The 21,684-nt window shown below is 36.9% G+C and overlaps 1 protein-coding gene across 1 annotated transcript in view; it reads left to right on the forward strand.

Annotated features, from left to right (window-relative positions):
• pyroxd1 (pyridine nucleotide-disulphide oxidoreductase domain 1) overlaps nt 1-21,684 on the forward strand; it is a 61,961-nt gene that overhangs the window by 35,766 nt on the left and 4,511 nt on the right. The window contains exons 7-9 of the mRNA XM_028806703.2: nt 16,747-16,847; nt 19,246-19,384; nt 19,713-19,825. Coding sequence (XP_028662536.1) covers nt 16,747-16,847; nt 19,246-19,384; nt 19,713-19,825 — 353 coding nt within the window. The remainder of the gene's footprint in view (nt 1-16,746; nt 16,848-19,245; nt 19,385-19,712; nt 19,826-21,684) is intronic.

Here is a 21,684-nt window from a genome sequence, read left to right on the forward strand (position 1 = left end):
TTAAAAGTCTCCGTCTCATGGGACTTCATACTGCGCCATCATTTTTAGAATCTTTTAATTCTCGCTGGCAACACGAATTAGACAATCTACAAGTCTCCGACTTAAAGTTTAAATCTGAACAATATATTCGATCTCTTTTCGCTGTTCCGTAATTTCACTGAGTAATAATTTCCGTTTGTTTGCACTAATGCGATCTTTACTATCCTTTTTTTGAGACTTTTGAATTTTCGTACATCCATTATCTCTAACCTGCTCTGCATGTGTACCGTGCCAGCGTTTTTGGAATCTTATAATTCTTGCGGATATGCCTCTTCATTGGGAAGAAACATTACTTTTTTTTTCCCTGATGGCAACACGAATTAGATGATCTACAAGTCTCTGACTTAAAGTTTAAATCCGAACAATACATTCTATCTCTTTTCGCTGTTCCATTATTTCACTGAGTAATAATTTCCATTTGTTTGCACTAATGCAATCTTTCCTATCCTTTTTTTTTTTGAGACTTTCGAATTTTAGTACTTCCTTATCTCTAACTTGCTCTACATGTGTACCTTGCCAACATTTGTGAATTCTTTACGACGTTCTACTTTGTTATCTACTCTTTGTCCTTTATTTCCGGCCCTGGGTGTGGTTAAATCTCTTTCTCGTGAGACGTATAAGTGTCTCTCTGAGAAAATCACGTCTCGTTTCCTTTCAAGATTTTTTTTTAATAATAGAGAGAAAATAAAGTAGCTTACATAGTGAGTTTTAAAGAATTTTTAATAATTTGGGTCAAAGCAATACTTTTTGATGTGTATGTTGCAGGGGTTTGTAGCATAGTATAATTAAGCTTCTTATTGCCTTCTAGTACCTAGTATGAAGCTCTTATCATCGCCTCATTGTCTTTTATTTTTCTGAAGATTTTTTTTTTTACTGGTAATGTACTTATCAATTGTTTACTCCAGTTTTCCCACCACCATTCAATCAAAGCTCATATAATGTATTTCATAGGGTTCTTTAAATAAACCTACAGATAAAAGGAATCACTTATTGCATGATTACTTCACTGATTTCTCCCTACCTTATTTGATAAGGAATATTGGATCACTTCCCTTCTAAAATTAACTGAGCTTTCCTTTTTTCCCCAACCTTCTCTTGTTTTTTTCTACTGTTTGTGAATGAGCTTATAGATAGATAGATAGATAGATAGATAGATAGATAGATAGATAGATAGATAGATAGATACTTTATTAATCCCAGTGGGAAATTCACATTCTCCAGCAGCAGCAGCATACTGATACAATAAACAGTATTAAATTAAAGATTGATCTCAATCTGTCAGTGGAGCAGGACAGTGACAGCAGTCTGTCGCTGAAGCTGCTTCTCTGTCTGGAGATGATACTATTTAGTGGATGCAGTGGATTCTCTATAATTGATAGGAGCCTGCTGAGCGCCCGTTGCTCTGCCACAGATGTTAAACTGTTCAGCTCCATGCCAACAATAGAGCCTGCCTTCCTCACCAGTTTGTCCAGGCGTGAGGCGTCTTTCTTCTTAATGCTGCCTCCCCAGCACACCACCGCGTAGAAGAGGGCGCTCGCCACAACTGTCTGATAGAACATCTGCAGCATCTTATTGCAGATGTTGAAGGACGCCAGCCTTCTAAGAAAGTATAGTCGGCTCTGTCCTTTCTTGCACAGAGCATCAGTATTGGCAGTCCAGTCTAATTTATCATCCAGCTGCACTCCCAGATATTTATAGATCTGCACCATCTGCACACAGTCACCTTTGATGATCATGGGGTCCATGAGGGGTCTGGGCCTCCTAAAATCCACCACCAGCTCCTTTAACCAAAGTACTCATGTTATATATGCTCTTTTTGGTTCTTCCTAAAGATATTCTCAGTAGTTTCTGTTAGTGAATTTTGACTCTGACCTAAAGGTCTCTGAATTCTAAAAATGTCAAATTTTGCTGCCACCAGCTGGCTTAAGCCACATTGGACCTTCCAGATATAAGATAATTTAAAGGACCATTTAGGTGCTATATACCTACAAAATCTCTGCCCTTCTTTACCCTGTTCTGAGTTGTTGAATACCCTAGGTGACCTTGTTACATCAATGGCACAGTGTTCAGCCCATAGACGCATGCTCAGTACCAGGACAGGCCCTGGGCCCCTGAAACCATGAATTGGATTAATCAAATATATATGTAGAGTAAGTAGTGATGAGAATTATACTGGCCAGGACCGTATTTCCTGTGGGAAGACATTGTAGTGGTATCAGCTAATGGTTAAATAAATTTACAATATATGTCAAATCTCTAGTATGAGTGTTTTTAACCAATTGACACTAACATTTTTTTTTTCTGTGAACACTATTCAAGATCTTCAATAATGCAAATAAAATGTAATGATAGTCTGGAGAAAATATTTTGTTTTAGATATCCAGATAAAGAACTTTTAAAGTTCCTTAAAAGTGATAAGGACAAAATATAATTTTAATAGTAGCAGAGATGTCTCTTTCTAGGATAACCTTAAGGCTGGTTATTTTTGAGTTTTGGAATAGCTGCCAGAATCCAGCATTCAAGCAGAAACAGTCCAGCTGTTGTGATAGAGAAAGTACAGAAAACACTGTTTTTTCTGGTGTTACTTCTGCTCACCAACAAGTCACTGTCACAGTCTTCCAGGAGGTGGACTCAAGATTAATGCAGAGTATGACTTATCCATGAGTATTCTTCTCTCTCCGTCATGCATACTTGAACTTTGCAGTTCCAGCTGTCCCGCAATATCCTCCTCTGCTGCACTAGGGATGCAGTTTCTTGACTAGCAGTAAACTAATGTAGTGTTTATACGCTTATTTTTGTATGGTGAATTTTACTGCTGTCCTGAAGCATAATATGTTTCTGTTACAACACAATTTACATAGTATTACAATTTAATCAAAGGCAAAGAGTATGTCTTATATTCATTTCATACCCTGCATTTTTGTCATTTTAAGCCTGTCTGTGCCCCATGTTTTGTAGACAACTTCGCTTAAAACATAAATAACCTTTTATCAAATGTACAGATTTTTTCCCTGTGGTCTACAGCTATATGTTACACCTCTGGTTCTACTCCTGTTTTGTCCATTCTTACACTTGCCAACCTTTAGAGATATACATTTCACAGCTGCAATGCACTTGTACCTAGGACTATAGTCCACCACCTTAAGACTTCACCCAGGTTTGACTGCCACTGAAGCATATTTCATTCACCCTTGATTGCTCTGGCAATTCCTACCCCTTAGTGGCAAAAATAAAGTAATACATACAAGCAGGAAAGCAGGCTTAATAAGCTTTAATCTTTACTTCTATAATTTTTTTCCCCACTGGTATTATTTTTTTTTTTTATTGGTATTTATTTTGTTTACTAGCATCATTGAGGATTGCATCTAAATTTCATTGTACTGTTGTGTAATAACAATAAAGTTATTATTATTTAAACACTTACTCCACTAGTGTAGTAATAACATACCATTGTGCCATGCTGCTTGTTAATGATTCCTCTAGGCCTGGGTTGCAGTGGCACAACATCTATCTGTATGGAAGCAAAAGCAGGAAATAATGAGGATGGTGGAAATTTCATTAGAACTATTGAGGAACATCAATGACTTAGAAATTTGATGTTTGGGTTATTTCTTTATTTTTATTCTATTTGATTTCTCTCTAAAAGGAATATGGGATGGGGAGGGTTGCATCTTTGGTTGAAAAATGCAGAACATTTCTAAAACATGTACCTGAATTCTTTAAAAACAAACAAACAAAAAGATACACGACCAAACATTAGGAACATCATAAGAATTATTCTTGTGCATATGAAGTAATTTCCTTATGGGAAAAATGTTTCATATGAGACATCAAATATCATATGTTTCCCCTTCCCATCCCATTATATTTTAATCATTCACTTGAATTCATCAATTCAGTTTTATGGCTGCAGCTTTTTCGTTGTTTGATATAAAGTGTAGTCAAAGTAAAATTATGGAACTATAAATACCATGGAAATGTATTGTGCCTGATTATTCTGTGCATATTTTTATATTTGAACAGACAGTTATTAAATATGATGTTCTTTTGTGTGTTTCTTTCCACATTTAGTGGTTAAGGTTTTTGATTTTATCAAGAAGAAAAATGAAAATATCTTTCCAGTGCAATAAATTACAACATAAAGGCATACTTTTTTTTTTAGAATTTCTAATGAGGCTGCATGGCAATAACATTATAAATGCATTATGCAAATGACAGGGAAACATACGTTTCCTTTATTTTTTGACATTTGATGGCGTTAGAATAATATCAAATATTACTTTTAAAGAAGTCAGTCCCTCACAGAACATCTTCATAGTGACTCATTCATACTGAGCCATTTCAAAGATGTCGGCTAACCTAATGTGCACATATTTAGGATCCTGAAGGAAAATAAGCAACTCGTAGGGGGGGCGGATGACGGGGGATGACAAAACCATGGAGCGAACATAGAAACACCACAGAGACAGACAGTGAACAAACCCACTCCCATGGAAGTATAAGGCCGCAGTGTTACCTGTAAGTGCTTCACATGAAGTGATTAATTCCAAGGCCCTTAAACCTCTTGCTGCTCTCTAGATAAAGACAGGAAATCTGTCTCACCTGTTGTGGCGTTCAACAATCAGGCATACATCCATGTATCCATTTTCTGTGTGGTCTTATCATGGCAAGACTGTGAAGAGCTTGATGATATTCTAATAGCAGAAGACGGAATGTAGAAACTAAGCTTGAATTCTTGATGTGGCATTCCACAGAACAAACCACAATCATACGTGTCTGGATCGAGTTTGAATCCTGGTTTTAGAGAACATTTGTGGAAATTATTATTCTCTGTATGTTCATGTGGGTTTCCCCCCATGTTCAAAAGAAATGAAATTACTGTATATACTCACTTATAAATCGGGTCTTGAAATCCGAAAAATCCCCGACTTATACGCCTGTTCAAAAATGCGACACATTTTTTTTTTTTACATCTTCTTGCCTCCTCCAATCTTGTATCAATTTCTCAGACACATCAAATATTGTTATAGCAGTGCACTTACCAATTGCTTTCGCTACTTCAACAAAGTTTAATTTAAAACCAGCTTCATATTTTCTTCTGATCGAACGCTCCATCGCAGATAAGGGATGGTCTTACGGTAAAGGTGTATGAGGGTGTGAGATACAAAAATCACAAATCGGTGCAGATGTTGCTTTAGAATAGTTCGGGGTATTACCGTGTGGTCACGCAGGCACAATAGAGTGGGCGGGAGAGAGAGAGGTTAGGAGCACACGCAGATACAGCGCATTGCCGCACCCACACAGAATAAAAAGTCAAATGGCAGCTGTAAACTGGTCCAGTCTAAGTCTAGGTATTTGTATAACTGTGTCATGTTATAAACTAGTACACCTTGTTTGTATGGGTCTTGACTTACATTTATTTCTACCAGAAAGTGTCAAAATCCCAGTGTCTATATACTGGAAAATTGTCTTCAAACAATGCTTATGTAGACTTTGAAACCTTTACATTCCATTATATTATTACAAGAACTGTTAAAGTGTCAAATTAGCTGTCATGCTATAGGCTGTTCTTAGCTTATTTAGAAAATGTAAAACTGATGAGAAATCACTTATTATCAGAAGTGAAAATATCCAAACCTTATTTGACCAGTATCATATCTACCTAATTCTGTTCAGGGTTGCTGGAGTAGCACAAGGCAGAAATTTCCATTGCTTGGCACACTCATGTGCACCTCTACTTTCATTCTTACAAGATCAATAGAGAGTTGCAAATTAACCTAACTGACTTAATCCAGTTCAGACTTGTAGAGCATCATTTGGTGCAAGTAAAAGCCAACTGTAAATTTAAAAAGCAGCTATAATATTGCAGATATTGTTGTCAGTCACTACACACCCTTTGCATCACACAATTTACATTTTTTCTGTGTGGGATCGTCACATTGATGCTTGCCGTCAGAGTTGTGCTGAAGTGATTCTATTCCTGTGAAAATTAACATCTTCAGAAACTAATGACAAAATTAGAATGGCTTTTTGTTGTGGTCACAGCATTTTACATTATTCAGGGAATAGGGGCCACGGTTTGCTGTATTCAGTTCATCGTCTGCAACATATCTATTAGTATCCAGCCTGAGATTGCCATGTTTAAAGCTGTCAGCAGTCTTGTGCCAAACCAATTAGCACAAGTTTCTGTTTCAGAAAATTCTATTACATCAATATTCTAGTTCAAATTGACACAATGAAAAAGACATACAGTGTGCTTGGTGGTTCGATTGACATCTATATAAATTGTGTTAGAATGAGTGTGGCTATGTGCATGAGCATCCTTGTGATGAACTGGCATTAAGTCCATAGATGTCTACTGCCTAATTCTTACATTTCAGGTTAATTAAAACAATAATAGGTATAGTCTTTTTAGAAATTATAACTAAAATAATATGCAAATAGAGCATGTAGACTTCACCCAATGTATATAAACCAGGAGACCATATTTCACATGTGTTCTTGCCATTGTTTGTATGGACACAGGAATTCTGTTTCTAAAACACTACTTTAGAGGTCCCCTCATGCGATATGGTTAATGGTTACTGTTAGTATGTAACGTCAGATGGAGATTAGAGTGTGTGTAAAAGCTAAGTTATCTGAACAAAGTTCTGATTCTGAGCTCAAATGAGCTGTGAATCTCTACCAAAAAAAATCAAATAGTAATGACTGATGTCTAAATTTGAGCATTATAAACCTGTTCATTCATATATGTTTAAGGAAAGTTCATATATTTATGTGATGATTAATTCTCAGAAAGAGTTTTCTTCAGAAGCTGAAACATGCATTTTGATTTCTGTATGTATCATTGTAGCCTCATTGGAAGGCAGCCAAGGAAGGAGCGGGCCTCCAGTAAACCTCATGAGTGGGAGAGATACTATGTTTTCCGATGTGTTAGAGAACTAGCACTAGTAATGTCTGCTGAGTAATGCTGTAAAATAAAGAAACAAAGTAAAAATCTACGAACATATTGTATTGACACTGGCTTTCCATCATCCAGAACTGATATTAGCACTGAGTCAGCAACAGTGTTAGATAGAATTTAATGTTCAATTGAGCAGCATTGTTGTCAGCTGCAGGGTAGCCTATAAAACCTCCCTGTGTGGATAGCGCTTTGAGTACTGAGAAAAGCGCTATATAAATGTAATGAATTATTATTATTAAAAGACAAACTAAAGCAAGTGGTCATTCTAAGGATAACCAGCTAAGAGAACAACATAGTGGCACCAGGCATCAAGAAACATTCAGATACTCCAAAAAGAAATATTTTTACAGGTAAGAAATTGCATTCAGTATATCATAAAATATGAATGTGCTGACTAAGTTGAGAAAACTGTAAATATTTTAATAATATGTATAATTATTCTATTACCTGTCTTTGACAGGTACTGTAGCTAGTAATTTAATATACTTGTTCTCTCTTGCTCTATGTGAACCTAGGTGCCTTTCCTCTGTACGTGTATTTGCATGTTTGAACATCTCTTAACTGGTGCTCCCTCTCTCAAGTGTGTTCCCATAGAGCTTGCTTCTCAGACCCTGTTTGTCATTATTTTCAAGGCACCATTCTCGCGTCCTGCCTGGTTTTATAATTTTAATCTTTGAAGGGACTCTTTCAGCATGCAGCTTTATTTCTCCTCATGCATCTCACACTTGTACTTCCCCTATCATCATGTCACCAAAACCAAACTGACCAATCAGATTGCTCAGAGGACCTGGACACACCATAGTGTTTTATTATATAGTAGAGTCAGGGGAGTTTACTAATTATTTAATTTTTAAAAAGCAGCACCACATGCAGAAGATGGGGGACAGTGTCCCACTGGCCCTTAATGTAGAGATGCCACTATACATAATCCCTTATTTTGACAAAGTACTAAATATTTGAATAAAGAGAATATATAATTTAATTCCACAATAGTCTTACTTTGTATGGAAGGGAATGAGGGCTTAGGAACATACAGTAGTTAGGGTAGGGTATCCAGGGATTGGGAAATGAGGGACTAGTCCTAGCATCCTTGGCTAATTTCTCACATTTTCTCATTTTTCTGTCTATTTTTCTGACCTTAGCTCTTGGAAAACAAATTAAAATAACCTGGAGTGAGCATAGCCCTCTTCCTAACCTGTTTTTTGTCAGTAGTAATGCTATAAATAGGATGCTATGTATTTTGCACATGTATTAAGTATTTGTGCCCCATTGTAACGAGGCAGTTATGGTTTTTTGGGCAAACTGAAGAAAACATATTTTAGGATTAGATACACACACTCTTTCTGTTTTAATTTATGGTATTTTATGTAGGCTTTTGTATGTATTTTATATTTGTGTGCTTTCTTCAATGGGGTGTTGCTGCTTCATGGTGTTTGGACTCAATTTGATTTTAGGGTGTCCTTTCTGTGAATTTCGAATCTTCTTCCTGTTTTAGTTTCACCAATGATATCAAAAGAACCAACATAAATTGACCAGGGGTGAGTTAGGGTTTATGGATGAATGTATTTTGTTATGCATTCTTTTCATCCCAGTCTGGTTCCTGCTTTACAATGCATGATGCAAGGACAGTACTTCTGCTCTCTGCAAATACACATTTGAAAAATAGATCATACAAGGTATAGATTATCTTTCAAGGTAAATAAAATGATATTGCATCTATCACCTTGAAATTTCAGTAGTGGGACTGAGTGCAATATGAACTTTAATTATTTTAAGACCAGGGGCCTCATGTATAAACGGTGCGTACGCACAGAAATGTTGCATACGAACGTTTCCACGCTCAAATCACGATGTATAAAACCTAAACTTGGCATAAAGCCACACACATTTCCATGGTACCTCATACCCTGGCGTATGCAATTTCTCTGCTCAGTTTTGCAGACTGGCGGCACCCAGTGTCAAAGTAGTTGCTACTGTTCCTGTGTAGTTTCCCTTTCTTTCTTAGACCCACATTCCTGACGCGGCTTTATAAATACACTGAAATTAACTGTATATTGTTTATTAGTGTAATGCATCTGATTGTAATTAACCTGTAGCAATATAATGGTCCAGGGAATAGCCATAGTATTCCAAATACCATAACTGCTTTAGCATAGTTACTCTTACTGCATCATCTTCTCCTTTCAGCTGCTCCCGTTACGGGTTGCCACAGCGGATCATCTTTTTCCATATTACTCTCACTGCACCACTCGGAGTATTTATATCACTGTATCTGAGTGGGGAATCACAGCAGCAGCTGATTGGAAAGAGAATTATCGGGATACAGCATCAAGCACAAGCTGCGTCAGCCACGGCAAAATGCTACAGAGACTTTCCTGTACGGACCTCGCGGTTCAGAAACAGTTTCATCCCAAGAACTATAAATGCACTCAATCAAGTGCTCCTTGTAGAACTGTTTGTACTTATAAGTACAATTACCCCACTGTAAACTTGCACTACAGTTATAATATTGCACAACCTGCGCCACTTTATAAAACAAGTATGATGACGATATCATTTTTAAGATGAAATGCAGCAAAATATGTTGATTATAGTATACAGATAAAACTAACTCCAGTTAAATAATCTGTGTTGTTAATAATTAAACATGTGAGGACACGGTGCCGCAGCGCTAGCTAGTTCACGGATTGCTCCTGCCTTGCGCTGTATTCTTGCTGGTGCTGACGCGACACTGGAAGGATAGACAGATAGAATAATTAAACATGTACTACGAAGATATTTCCATGTTCCTTAAAAGTTTTGAAGAATCGGCGTTCTAAGCTTATTGATGGCTTAACGTCTATTACAGAGCTGATTGTGTGGCAATTGGGTATTTGGAGAAAGAAAAGTAAGGACAGGAATTGGAGGTTAGTATGTTTGAAAGAGACAGTACTTCTGTAATAAATTATTTCATCAAAGGTCGCGCATGGCGCAGCAAGCCTCTTGCGTGAGATATGAACAATCACTGCGCCACCATGTTCCCATGTTTAATAACATGCTTTCATTCCTATCATCATGAAAAAGATACCACGTATACATCTCAGTATTTTAATTATTCAGAGAGCTGTAATATCACAAATGTAATGGACTCTGTGTCCTGTTGGAGAAAGAGAAAGAACAGAAGCACGTAGTGATTCACACACATAGAAGATCAAACACAGAACAAAGCATTTAACATGCTACTTTAGTTACGATGGGATTTGAGAAACTAGTAAAATAAACGATTTTAAGATGAAGTTTATGATGTTCTACTTTAATGAAAAAATATACTACGTGATTAAAGTGGAAATTTCGAGATTAAAGTTGACATTTCGTGCTTTTTTCCCACTGTGTGCCTATTTTTTTTCTCTGTACCCTAATAAGCTTTCATATGACACTCAGACGGTGGGCTACGACTCGCCTTTTCACGGCGACTTTGATACGTGACAACTTCTTTTTTTATTTCAGGCACTGTGCGACTTTGTGAACTTGAGCTTTCGAGTTTCTCCGACACTATGTCACTCGATCATCTTCCTTTTGTTGATTATATCACTGTTTAAACCAACAAATAGTACGTTTTTCCTTTGCCTCCACTTAGTATTCGCTGAAATTCTTATATTTTTCCCCGTGCTTTTCCCATTATCTTTTCACAGAAGGCTGAGTTTAAGGGCTATATATATTGATTTGCATATTCAAAGAGGCATTATTCTGGGAGGAGTTGGCGTGGGACAGATGGCAAGTGCGTTACTTTTCACGCTGATCGGGATTTATGTAGCGGAAGAACGTGGAAGTTTGCGTACGCACAGATTCCTGCATCTGGATTTTTCTGTGCGTACGCATATTCCTGCTTTTGTGCTTACATCATGTTATAGTGTGAGTTCTAAGCACGGCGTTATACATGAGGCCCCAGGTCCCTTATAAAGTGGACTGCATTCCTGAATGCCATGGTGAAGATTTTTTCAACACCATATTACAAATCATTATGCCTCTGCAGGGATATTAGTAAATGTTTTCAAGTCAAACATTATAAACTGGAGAGACAGTTTTGTTTTTCATATTTCTGTCCATCTACCCATCTATCCATTCCTGTACCTCCTCTGTGTAATTCAGGTTGAAAGTGGACCCCATGCCTGCAGCATCTGGCATGAGGCAGCAACCCACCCTGAAAATTACACCAGTCCATCTCAGTGGCTCATTCATGCACATAGCCTGCTCACTTAGTTTAGAGTCCACAGCTAACCAATATATCTTTGCATTTTGGGTGTAACACCAGCATAGTTTTTAAAGAACTTACCAAGACAGAAGGTGTACATGAAAACATAACACAGATAGTTTCAGGGCTCTGTCACCTACAGCTGTGAAGCAGCAATGTTAACTATTGCTACACTTTACAAAGGTATACTGTTGTAAATTACAAAATTATGCAAAATATTGTGTTACTGCATTTGATAAGTGTGTTGGCTCTTTGTTATATCAAGATTTAATGTTTAGATGATGTGATTTGCATTGCTTTCATTTGTTATGTTGTTGCACATTTTTTAAAAAGCACGTTCACACAGAATTTGTTGCTGATATACATGTCATGAACAAATGCAATGCTGCCATCTTGTGGGTGTTTCGTGCACTGTTTCAAATCAATAATGCTTTATTGGCATGATAAATGTTCACGTGTTGGCAAAACAAGGACAGCTCGTCCAGTTCCATACGAACTGAGTAGTGTACTATAAATTAAATAAAGATATTCACAATGTATATTTTAAATGTATACATGCTTGTGTGTTATTAAATAGAATAGTAATAGTAAATGTAGTAAATATCCAGCACTCCAAAAATATAAACTTTATTTGAATGCAGACACTGAGAGAAAAGTCAAGAGTTATATTAGTTTCAGTAAGGAGCAACTTCACTGACCTTTACTGGCTTTACTCCTTGTGAAGGTGCTGTGTTGCTGCATTGCGTTTAATCTTGAAAGTTTCTGTTTGTTATTATTATTTTATTTATCATTAGCAGAGTAGTGGTTTGTTTTGTCAGTGTAACTGATTTTCATCTCCTTAGATAATATTCTTGTGTATGGCAGTAGATGTAAACAACTGTGTAAAGTAATTCATAGTGCATAAAGAGACTTAGAGATATATAAAATCAAATTTGAGGGACATAATCACATAACAAGCTGTTCTGTACATACAGTATGCTGAGGCTGAAGGTCTGATGAGTGTAAAACTACCCGCTCCATACCCCATAAGATGAGGATCAGTAGTTGGGTGAATACCTAGATGTTTTTGAAGATCACTACAAACAGAAGGTCACAGTAACCCATAATCTGGTAAAGATCGGTATATAAGTTAAAGTCCCTAAATAAAAACAAGATACATCAGTGCAAACAGGCTGTTCAAAACTATGTAAAAGAATTGCACAGAGACAAGACAAGCTGAAATGAGGGTGTTTGCCATTACCATTGGGAAGATGAGTGGGATCTAGGGCTATGGTTACTCCTGCCATGATGGATTAAATGCATTAAACGAGGGATATATACAAAGAACTTTCATACCTATTGGTGATGAGTCACTGATGTTATAGGGCAGTTCTCATTATACAGCTTCTGGGACCATATTTAAGTCAGTGATACTATGAACTCTCTTAAATATAAGGATGTTTGTAGAAAAGCTAGTTGTCTCTGTGAGAAAGCTTTTTTTTTATATAAAGGCAAAAAGCCAAGCATTTAAGCATAGTTTAGGTTTTATCAGCAATTTTGTCCAGAGCCAGAGATGACACCTAATCATAATTTATTCTATATTTTCAGACATGCATCTGCAAAAAGAAAAATAGGTACAGTGTATTTCCATTCTGAAAAAAAGAAAACGAGACACAACATTTCGGCAGTATAGGTGTGTGACTGGGAAGAAAGAGCAGGATACATACATAAGGAGGGGAAGGACACAACAAAGCTGGGGGAGATAAAAGAGCAAAATAAGAGAGAGGGACCAAAAATCATCTATTCTAGATAAGGGTGGAGGAGATTAAAATGTTAATTGTTCAGTTACTGCTGGGTAACTGTGTGATCCCAGTTTGAGTATGTGTTTAGCCTGTTCTGTTATTCAATGGTGCAGTTGAAATCCTGTGACAAATAAGAAAAGAGAAATCAGCGTGTCTATGATCAAGGAGTGTAAAGTGTACTACAGTAGGCTTAGTGGGGGGGGGGGACACTTTGTTTTTAATGATTCAGCATTCTCCTTGAAACAGTCTACAAGTTCTCTGTTTGTTGCGCCTATGTGGAATACCTGACACATTTTTTACAAAAAATGTTGCAATCACCCACCTCATTTTAAATTTCCCAGAGGGACCACATTTAATGTACAGTGAATATAAAAGAAGAGTGTCTTTTTCCTTAAGTAAAGTAAAACATTTTTGGTTACTCCAAGACAGTGTCATAAAAAGGGATATTACAGTAGTTTATTTTGGTATTTTAGCAGTTTTAGAAGAGCAAAAGTGTATTTAGGACAGGTTTTAGTAAAATATAAGATATAGCAATGACGAATATGCATCATTTGCAATTTTGTTAAGTTTTCACCAATGAAGGATTCATTGTGATGCTATTCACACCAAAAAAAATTAATGCTAGTTACTGCTATGCATTTCAAAGTTTAAAAAGACTGAAAACCTATATATTTTGATGTCTGGGCAACATTTTCCCTAGAGTATTAAAACACATCCTTAATTATGTATATGCACTGTTAGCGTGTATTTTTCAGAGGTCACTGCAAACTCAGTGAATTCTAGTGACTGAAGCCTTTATCCAGGATTGTGCTGTCCCTAATAATAACAGACTAGTTAGTTTTAGTGGGTGATTTTTAAGATGCAATAGAGTAACACCTATGCAGCAACAGCCTGGGGTTTTATGGGGAGGTATCAAAACATTTTAACAGTAGTAAAGCATATATCATGTACCTTTAATTTTTGATATGATACCTAAACATGAAGTTGAAAACAAGAAACAGATCATATCATATCATGGTGTGCAGACAGGCTCAGAAATGATAGTATAAGGAAACCCCAGGCATAGTCAAGTAGAGTCCAGTAGAGGGGTTTTTTTTAGTTGATGTAAATTTACAAATAATAAATTAGAAGAATTACAAAATGCCATATAGTCAGCAAAATATTTAGAGATGGACGTAAATACAATTCACACTTTACAAGATGTGTAACTAATGAATTTAGCGCAATACTGTATTGTCAAATCCAGTTCCAGGTAGCTGGGGAGGGTAAAGCCTTTCCAAGCAGCCTCTAACGCAAGGTAGGAAACAACACTTGACGGGCACCACCATTACAAGGCAAATATACTCACCAGTTAACCCAAGACAAACATTATGGAGATCTGGAAGGAAAACAAAGAACCAGTGAAAACATCGGACCTATGTGCTTGGAATGTTTAAATTCCAACAACAACTGGGCACAAGACACTCTGTGATCTGTGAGGCAGCAGCACTAACCATTGTTCCACCCCTTTTTATCTGAATTTATTGTGAAGAACTGTCAAATTTTACATACAAGAAAGTAAAAATTGAGAAAGCCACATACTTGGTATGTGCAGAAGTTAAAAGTATAGCTAATGAAGTAGACATGCATTTCTTTGTGAACTCGTTGCTTTCCTCAGCCAGTGTAAAGACGTGTGTGGCTAAAAAGGATGCAGGGTTTTTAGCATGTGGTTTGCAAGTCAAGAAAAAAAATATGCTCAAACTATATAAAGAATTTGTGAGATCGCCTGCTTACTTGCATTCTCTGTTTTACAAAGCATACACAAGTATATAAGAGTGTATTTTTTTAAATTCTGAAAATGATTTGTTAGACTTAAGCTATTAATTTACTTAATATGTTAGGTCATAGTAACATGTTGAGCATCTTCACATCTCATATTGCTATTTGGTGGATATGTGATGACAAACTGTGTTGGGCTTAATGGTCTGTACTGATCAAACCTAAAATATCCTCTTTAATAAAACCCCTGTGTGCATCCAATGTCCGTGTGTGTGTGTCTCTTCTGGTGAAGTGCGCATCCGCGGGGCACGGTGTGATGCTTCAAAGGCCGCCTGACGCATCACACAAGACAGAGAGGGCGGAACCTATAAAATATTGCGCGGCCGATCCAATCGGATTTCTGGAAATGAGGTAAGACTTAAAACAAAAGGCATGTAAAATCCAATCAGGTACTGAGAAGCGGAGACCAGCTTCCCCAAAGAGGTGGGATTAGTGTTTGTGGTTGTGCAAGTGTTCACTCTGAGGATGTCAGATTTGCGATTAAGAAGCCTGGCCCGCTAAAGTGTCAGTTGTTGAAGGGGTTTTCCTAAATATACGAATTTTCATGATATAATAGGATGACTTTTAAAATTAGAATTATTTTCGCGCACATAAAATCCGTTGCTGGGGAGACGCCACACATACAATGATCAGCTGCATGCCAGCAGAGATTTAAATACTTGCTGGGGAACTGCACAGTACTTGCTGGGGAAACGCCACAAGCATGATTATCAACTCCACGCCACACATTACATCAGCTGCTGGGGAGAATCTGCTGATTGCCCACTGTTGTGACAGAAAATTAAACGCATATTACGGACATCAAAGCCAGTATTACTGTCAGAGAAAATTACTGGCATTTTACGGAAATACAAACCAGTATTACTGCGAGAGAAAATTAAAGGCACACAATACAGTTATGCATATTACAGCCACATACAAGTCAGTATTATTGTAACAGAAAACATTACGGACGTACAAGCCTGTATTCCTGTGACTGTCTAGTAACAACATGCCACCCAAAAAAGAAGAAAAAGATAATGAGCATCAGAAAAATGCTAAAAGAGAAAGACTCGGAAGAACAAATAGATCTATAGAGGAACAGGAAAATGAGCGTAAAGAAAATTCTCAGAGAATGCACTACTGTTCTAACGCCCGTTATTGTAACGGGCTTAATGTCTAGTATGTCTATATTTTAATACCACTACATTTCTTATTGCTGAATAGTTTATTGGGGATTATTTGAAAGTAAAGTATAAAATACTGAATGTGCAAACTGCCTAATTTTGGAGACACCATATGCACAATAATAATTAGCTGTGCCATTAGTGTGACCCTCTATATTAACCATACAGCACTAGGTGCTCCAGTGTGCTCTGTGCTACAAATCCAGATAGGTTTTAGATGTCTTAGTGGCTGAACAATTGTGACGCATATTTGTATAACTTCTACATTTCTGTTGTATCACAGTCTAAAGACATGTGACATGGATTAGTAATGGAAAACTGGTCCTCTGCAGTGTGTGTATGTCTGAGTATGTGTGTGTTGATATTATTCAGCATCAGGTTCCTGCCAGTCACTGTTTCTTTCTGGGATAGGCACCAGGTTGTCATGACCCTGTGCTGGAAAAACAGTAGTAAGAAAGTGGATAAATAGGTGGATTGTGGGGGTTTTACTGTTGTTACGTACTCTATTACACATTGTAAATTATATTGTCCCTCTGAACAAACTCTGTTTTTAAACAAGAAGCAACTGCAAGTGCTTAGGATTATCACTGACTAAGCAGGGTTTAATGTTTGCACTAATTAATATAATTATACTGTACCTTCATACATGTATTTAAGGAGAATTTAAAAGGCTATAAATGATGAGACACAGAATGCGTTTGTGTATATATACTATTGCCTTCTCTCAACTAAAGTAATTTGTTGCAGGTGGTGACCAACAGATGGACTCTTCTACCACAAATAGAACTCTAGGTAGTGCCCTGGGGCCAGACTGGCATGAAGGAATGAAACTGAAAGGAACAAGACAGGTACAGTAGAAGACAAACACAAGGTCTGAAAAGAAAGAAAGTTTTTTTTTCTACAGATTGCCGTTATGTCTGAAAATATAACATTTATTATGTTGGACTCGTCTCATGCACGGAGCAGCAAAATATACAGTATACTGATTTGTAGTGTGGGTGCGTTGTAGAAAGCATTTTCATGCTTGCTGTTTATTCTTGAATTGTGCAATACTTTTAATTTGTAATGTCCTTTTTTATAATTGAACACATTTCATGAAACAGGTATATTTAGTCAGTTGGGAAATAATCTTTTAAGATGCAAGGCGAAAAAACTTTGCAGTTGGACTTTGAACTTAGAGAGGGAGAGGCAAGTTCGTTGTACAACATGGACGTCACTAGGAGAATAAAACTGAAAAGTAAAATAAATAGCAGTAACTTTTACAAGTAGCCAAAATTTACACCTGGTGTTACAGACTCAAATCAAATGTATGTTTTTATTATATTATAGTAGTAATGATAATAATAGCAGCTCACTACTCAAAACACAAAGCAGCAGGACTCGAACCTGCAGCCTTTCAGTTATAAGGCATCAGCTCATACCACTGCACTATCCAGGTATATGTATTCGCTTTTTATCAATTGATGTTTGAGCATGGGTTTGTAACTCATTGAGAGCAATATGTAAATTGAATGTTTTTTTTTGTTTTTTTTTTTAACTTTGGTTATATTCTTGAATAAAAGCACATGTTTATTTGATATTTAGACTAAAGTCTTCACACGTTATACACTTCACGTCATTAAGAGTATAACATGGAAAAAGTTTCTGCTTTAGGTGTGTGTTCAGCATTTCTTGCCTCGGATTTCCTTTCATCCTATACTTACCCAGATCTTTGTAGACATGGAACACACATGAAATGCATGTATTCCAAATAATGATATATTGTATTATTTATCCTATGCAACTCCAGGCATATCACAAGCAGATAAACAGACTTGAGCTAGAGGAACTTTTTTCCCCCCACGAGTTGAGCTCCGTCAACAGGGGGTTTGGAGGAATGGGACAGCAGGCTGCTTACTGCTTATATTGATTTACACATTTACAAAACAAAAGATGTTGATGGAGAGGTGTGAAGGGATTTAAGGTGAGCTGGGATTATGAGTTCTTTCGTAGGCTTCAGGGATTCTAGTGTTACGTAGCTGTCTGGTCATCCTGATAAGACAGAGCACCATGACTTCAAAATAAATAATGTAAAAAAAAAAAATGCTAAGGTACAGCAGAAGGAGAAGCAAAGGGAATTCCTAAAAATGCAGCTCCCTTTTCCAAGTAGCCAGCAATGCAAGTTACAGCTGGCTGGTCTCAGAAATGCTAACATAACTATAGCAGCTATAGTTTGGGTGGAATGGTGACCACCACTGACCAGTAATGTACAACAGTATGCCCACTAGGAGCAGGTTTGACAGCAAGGAACTCTTTGACACTTGTTATAGATAGATAGATGGATACTTTATTAATCCCAAGGGGAAATTTACTTTACAGCCTTATATGATGGCTGAGAAGAGCAGTCACCTGACAAGTTACTTAAAGACAAAATGCCCTCATTTGTAAAATATAACAAGGCATGTCCATTGAACTTCTTTGCTAATAACGTGAAAATACACATCACTTACTCATCAAATGCAAAATCATTGAGTTTGGTGAGTCACATGTTGATAATGGATATAAAGTATGGTTGGATGAAGTTTCTCACATATTGTACATTTTCATTACGAAAAACAAAACTTTAATGCCTTGAAGCAGAAGTTTGTATACTGATGTGTGTTTAATAATACGAGTATCCTGAACTCAAGCACAACCAAATCTTAGTTCTTCCTGACATTTTAGAAACTTATTTGTCACATTTCCTTCACCAGTTGATGGGGCCAGCATGATTTAACACTTGCACTAAGTACATGCTCATAGTTCAATAACGTTTGCTGGCATAAATTCTTGGCATTTATGAGGCGGTCTCAATGGACTGCAGTGAAAAGAGGAGGTGCTTGTAACAGTTTGGGTAGACAACACTGCACACTGGGACCTGGAAAGCTCATTCTGTAAGGGAAAAGTGTAAGAGCAAATATCAGAGAAGCTGGAAGAAATGGGTATCATGCTCACTCACTCAGAAAGTACAGGCAAAAAGAAGCCATTTGCACTATATTTTCCATGTGGTGACTATCCAAATATTTGTCACTTATGAGATAAATGATGTACAACTAACAACTCCTTTAACATTCTACCTTATAATGGAAACACACTGGAATCCATGTTGGTAGCCTTCTTCAGGGTTCTAAAGCAGAATTACATGTGCATAAAAGCTTTAGTATAGCTTAGAAATGACAAGTAGTTTTCAGTTTCAACTAGACCATGTAAACCCCTCTTTATTTCCAGGTTTTTCACAAGGTTCACATTGAATACCAGTGTGAAGTTGATCAGCTTTACCTTAAGGACGACTTCTTAAAATTGAAGAAAACAGCCATAGCATTTCCGGAAAACAAAGAGGAGGAAAAGATATCCAAACCAGATAATGGTTAGTGTTAATAGTTGTGTTTAAGCATTTTAACCATAAAATACTCAAATGTGCAGTTACATATTGTAACTTTTGTAGTTAATGATGTTACAAATTTTGGAAATCATGACAGCCAATTGCTGGATATGAGTGTCAGTCATGCTTTGTAGTTCAAGGCAAGAAAGAATTAAATGTAAGAGGCTGTTTACCTTGAGTGTCAGAATTTACAAATACACTTAAAGAGTAGTCTGCATTATTAACAGAGAATTAAGAGATGGTAAAGCCTACCTTAGATATACAGAAAGCCTTTTATAGATTCTAGACATCATTCCAGTTTTATTCCTTACAGATCTCTGGCCAGTATACATCTGCCTCACCAATGGGAAGATCTATGGCTGTGATTTCATTGTCAGTGCAACTGGTGTTGTCCCAAATATTGAGCCCTTTGTCAAAGACGCTACTGTGAGCATCACTATTTCATAAATATATCTGGTTTAGTCCTTTATTAAAATGTCTGCTTTTTTGCATTATTGTGCTAATCAATTAACTATATTGCTAAGTTAACCCATTTTAAATGGTAGCTCTATTTCTTATTGGCTGTTCTCAGGGCAGCTCACTTGTGATTTTTACTGTAGCAATTCGTAAACATGTCTTCAGGGTTTTATTCTAACAAATAGTTGCTTTTAAGGAGGCATGTTATTGGTTGCGGTATGATGCTTTTATTCTTTTGGATCAATAAATTAACAAAAGCAACTTTTATATTTTTTAAAGTAAGATTGAGTAGGTTTTAGGATGATGTTATATTCGTGCAATTTATGCTTGCAGTGTTTATTCACCTGAACTACACAGCCTAAAAGTAACAAGGCAACCGAGAACAATGCTTTTGTGCCAAAATATAGTGGAATTAATAAGAGCATTCGTGCTTTGATAATCTTAGGGTGACACAATCCTGCAGTGGTTATTACTGCTACTGCAACGGGTACCGTGCCATGGGCTCAAATCTCTTTCCCAGTATCAGCCTGTCTACTTGGGTTTTCCTCCCATATCCCCTAAGACACATGTGTTAGGTTAAGTGGCCCTTGAGAGTCTGGGTGGCATGATAGACTGGCACCCTGCCTAGGTCTGATTCCTGCCTAGGCTGCCAAAGTAGACTCTGGCCTTCCTTGACTCAGAATTGGATTAGGTTGGTTTTGAGCAAATTATGTTACAGTGTCTTGTTTGGCTGGTCTTGCGTTCCAGTTTTAATACAGTAAGCCTTCTAATTTCTTCATTTAAACTGATCTGTACTTTTTACAACAGCAGTGGGTACATCAGCAGTGTACATAATTTTAGCACAGTTCTGAGAAGTAAAAACTACTGAACATTGTGCCTTAACAATTTACAGAGTATTTTATGAAGTCACTGTTTAGAATGCCTTAGGATATATGCAGTTTATTAATAAAGTTTCATGTGATGCATTATTATGGTCTGTACTTCTTGTATTTAGAGATTATAATCTTTCTATTATAAAAAAAAAAATATCCTGGGAGAGAGAGACTAGGGAGACGAGATGTGATCTTCATGTGAAGATCACGGAAGACACTTAAAAGACCCACGAGAGAGAAAGAGATTGGCCACGGAGTGTCTTGCGGGGACCTTAAACATGAGACTTTGTGCCAGGAGATTGTCCCAGGACTGTCTCGCGGGGACGTAGAACATGAGATTCTTGCAAGACACGCCCTACTTACAACCAATATCAAAAAAGACCACGGGCAGCAAAACACTCAGTCATATAAAGACTTTGAGCACACAGATCCAGGGCTCTCAGTGCATATAAAGCGTATAAGGACAATATGTTATTGATGAAACGTTGACGACTAAGCGAAGATGAAAGAGCAGAATGGAGAAAAGAGACTCAAAAGCGTTGGAGAGAAAAAAATGCAAAAAAGAAAAATAATCTAGGTGCAGATTTAAAAATTAAGGAAAGTAATTATCAGCCCGGAACAAGTGGAATTGAAAAAAAGCACGTCCAATCAGGCACAGAATTAAAAGACAGAGTAAAAAACAAAGTAGAACTTCATAAAGACATTCAAAAACATTGACGCTATACACATGAAGAAAGGCTGGAAAAAAAAAAAAAAAAAACGATGGCACGATACACATGTAGAGAAAGTTAAAGAATATGAAAGCAGGAAAATTAGAAAGTATAAAAAAAAAAGTAAAGATCGCAGTAGCGCAAACAAATGGAAATTATTACTCGAAAAAAGGGAAAATAATCACCACTGACCAGGTGTCATTGGAAAAAAAAAAGCAGGACAAAGCGAGGTCAGAAATAAAAGACA

This window comes from Erpetoichthys calabaricus, chromosome 1 (assembly GCF_900747795.2).
Source record: "Erpetoichthys calabaricus chromosome 1, fErpCal1.3, whole genome shotgun sequence".
Taxonomy (NCBI): domain Eukaryota; kingdom Metazoa; phylum Chordata; class Cladistia; order Polypteriformes; family Polypteridae; genus Erpetoichthys; species Erpetoichthys calabaricus.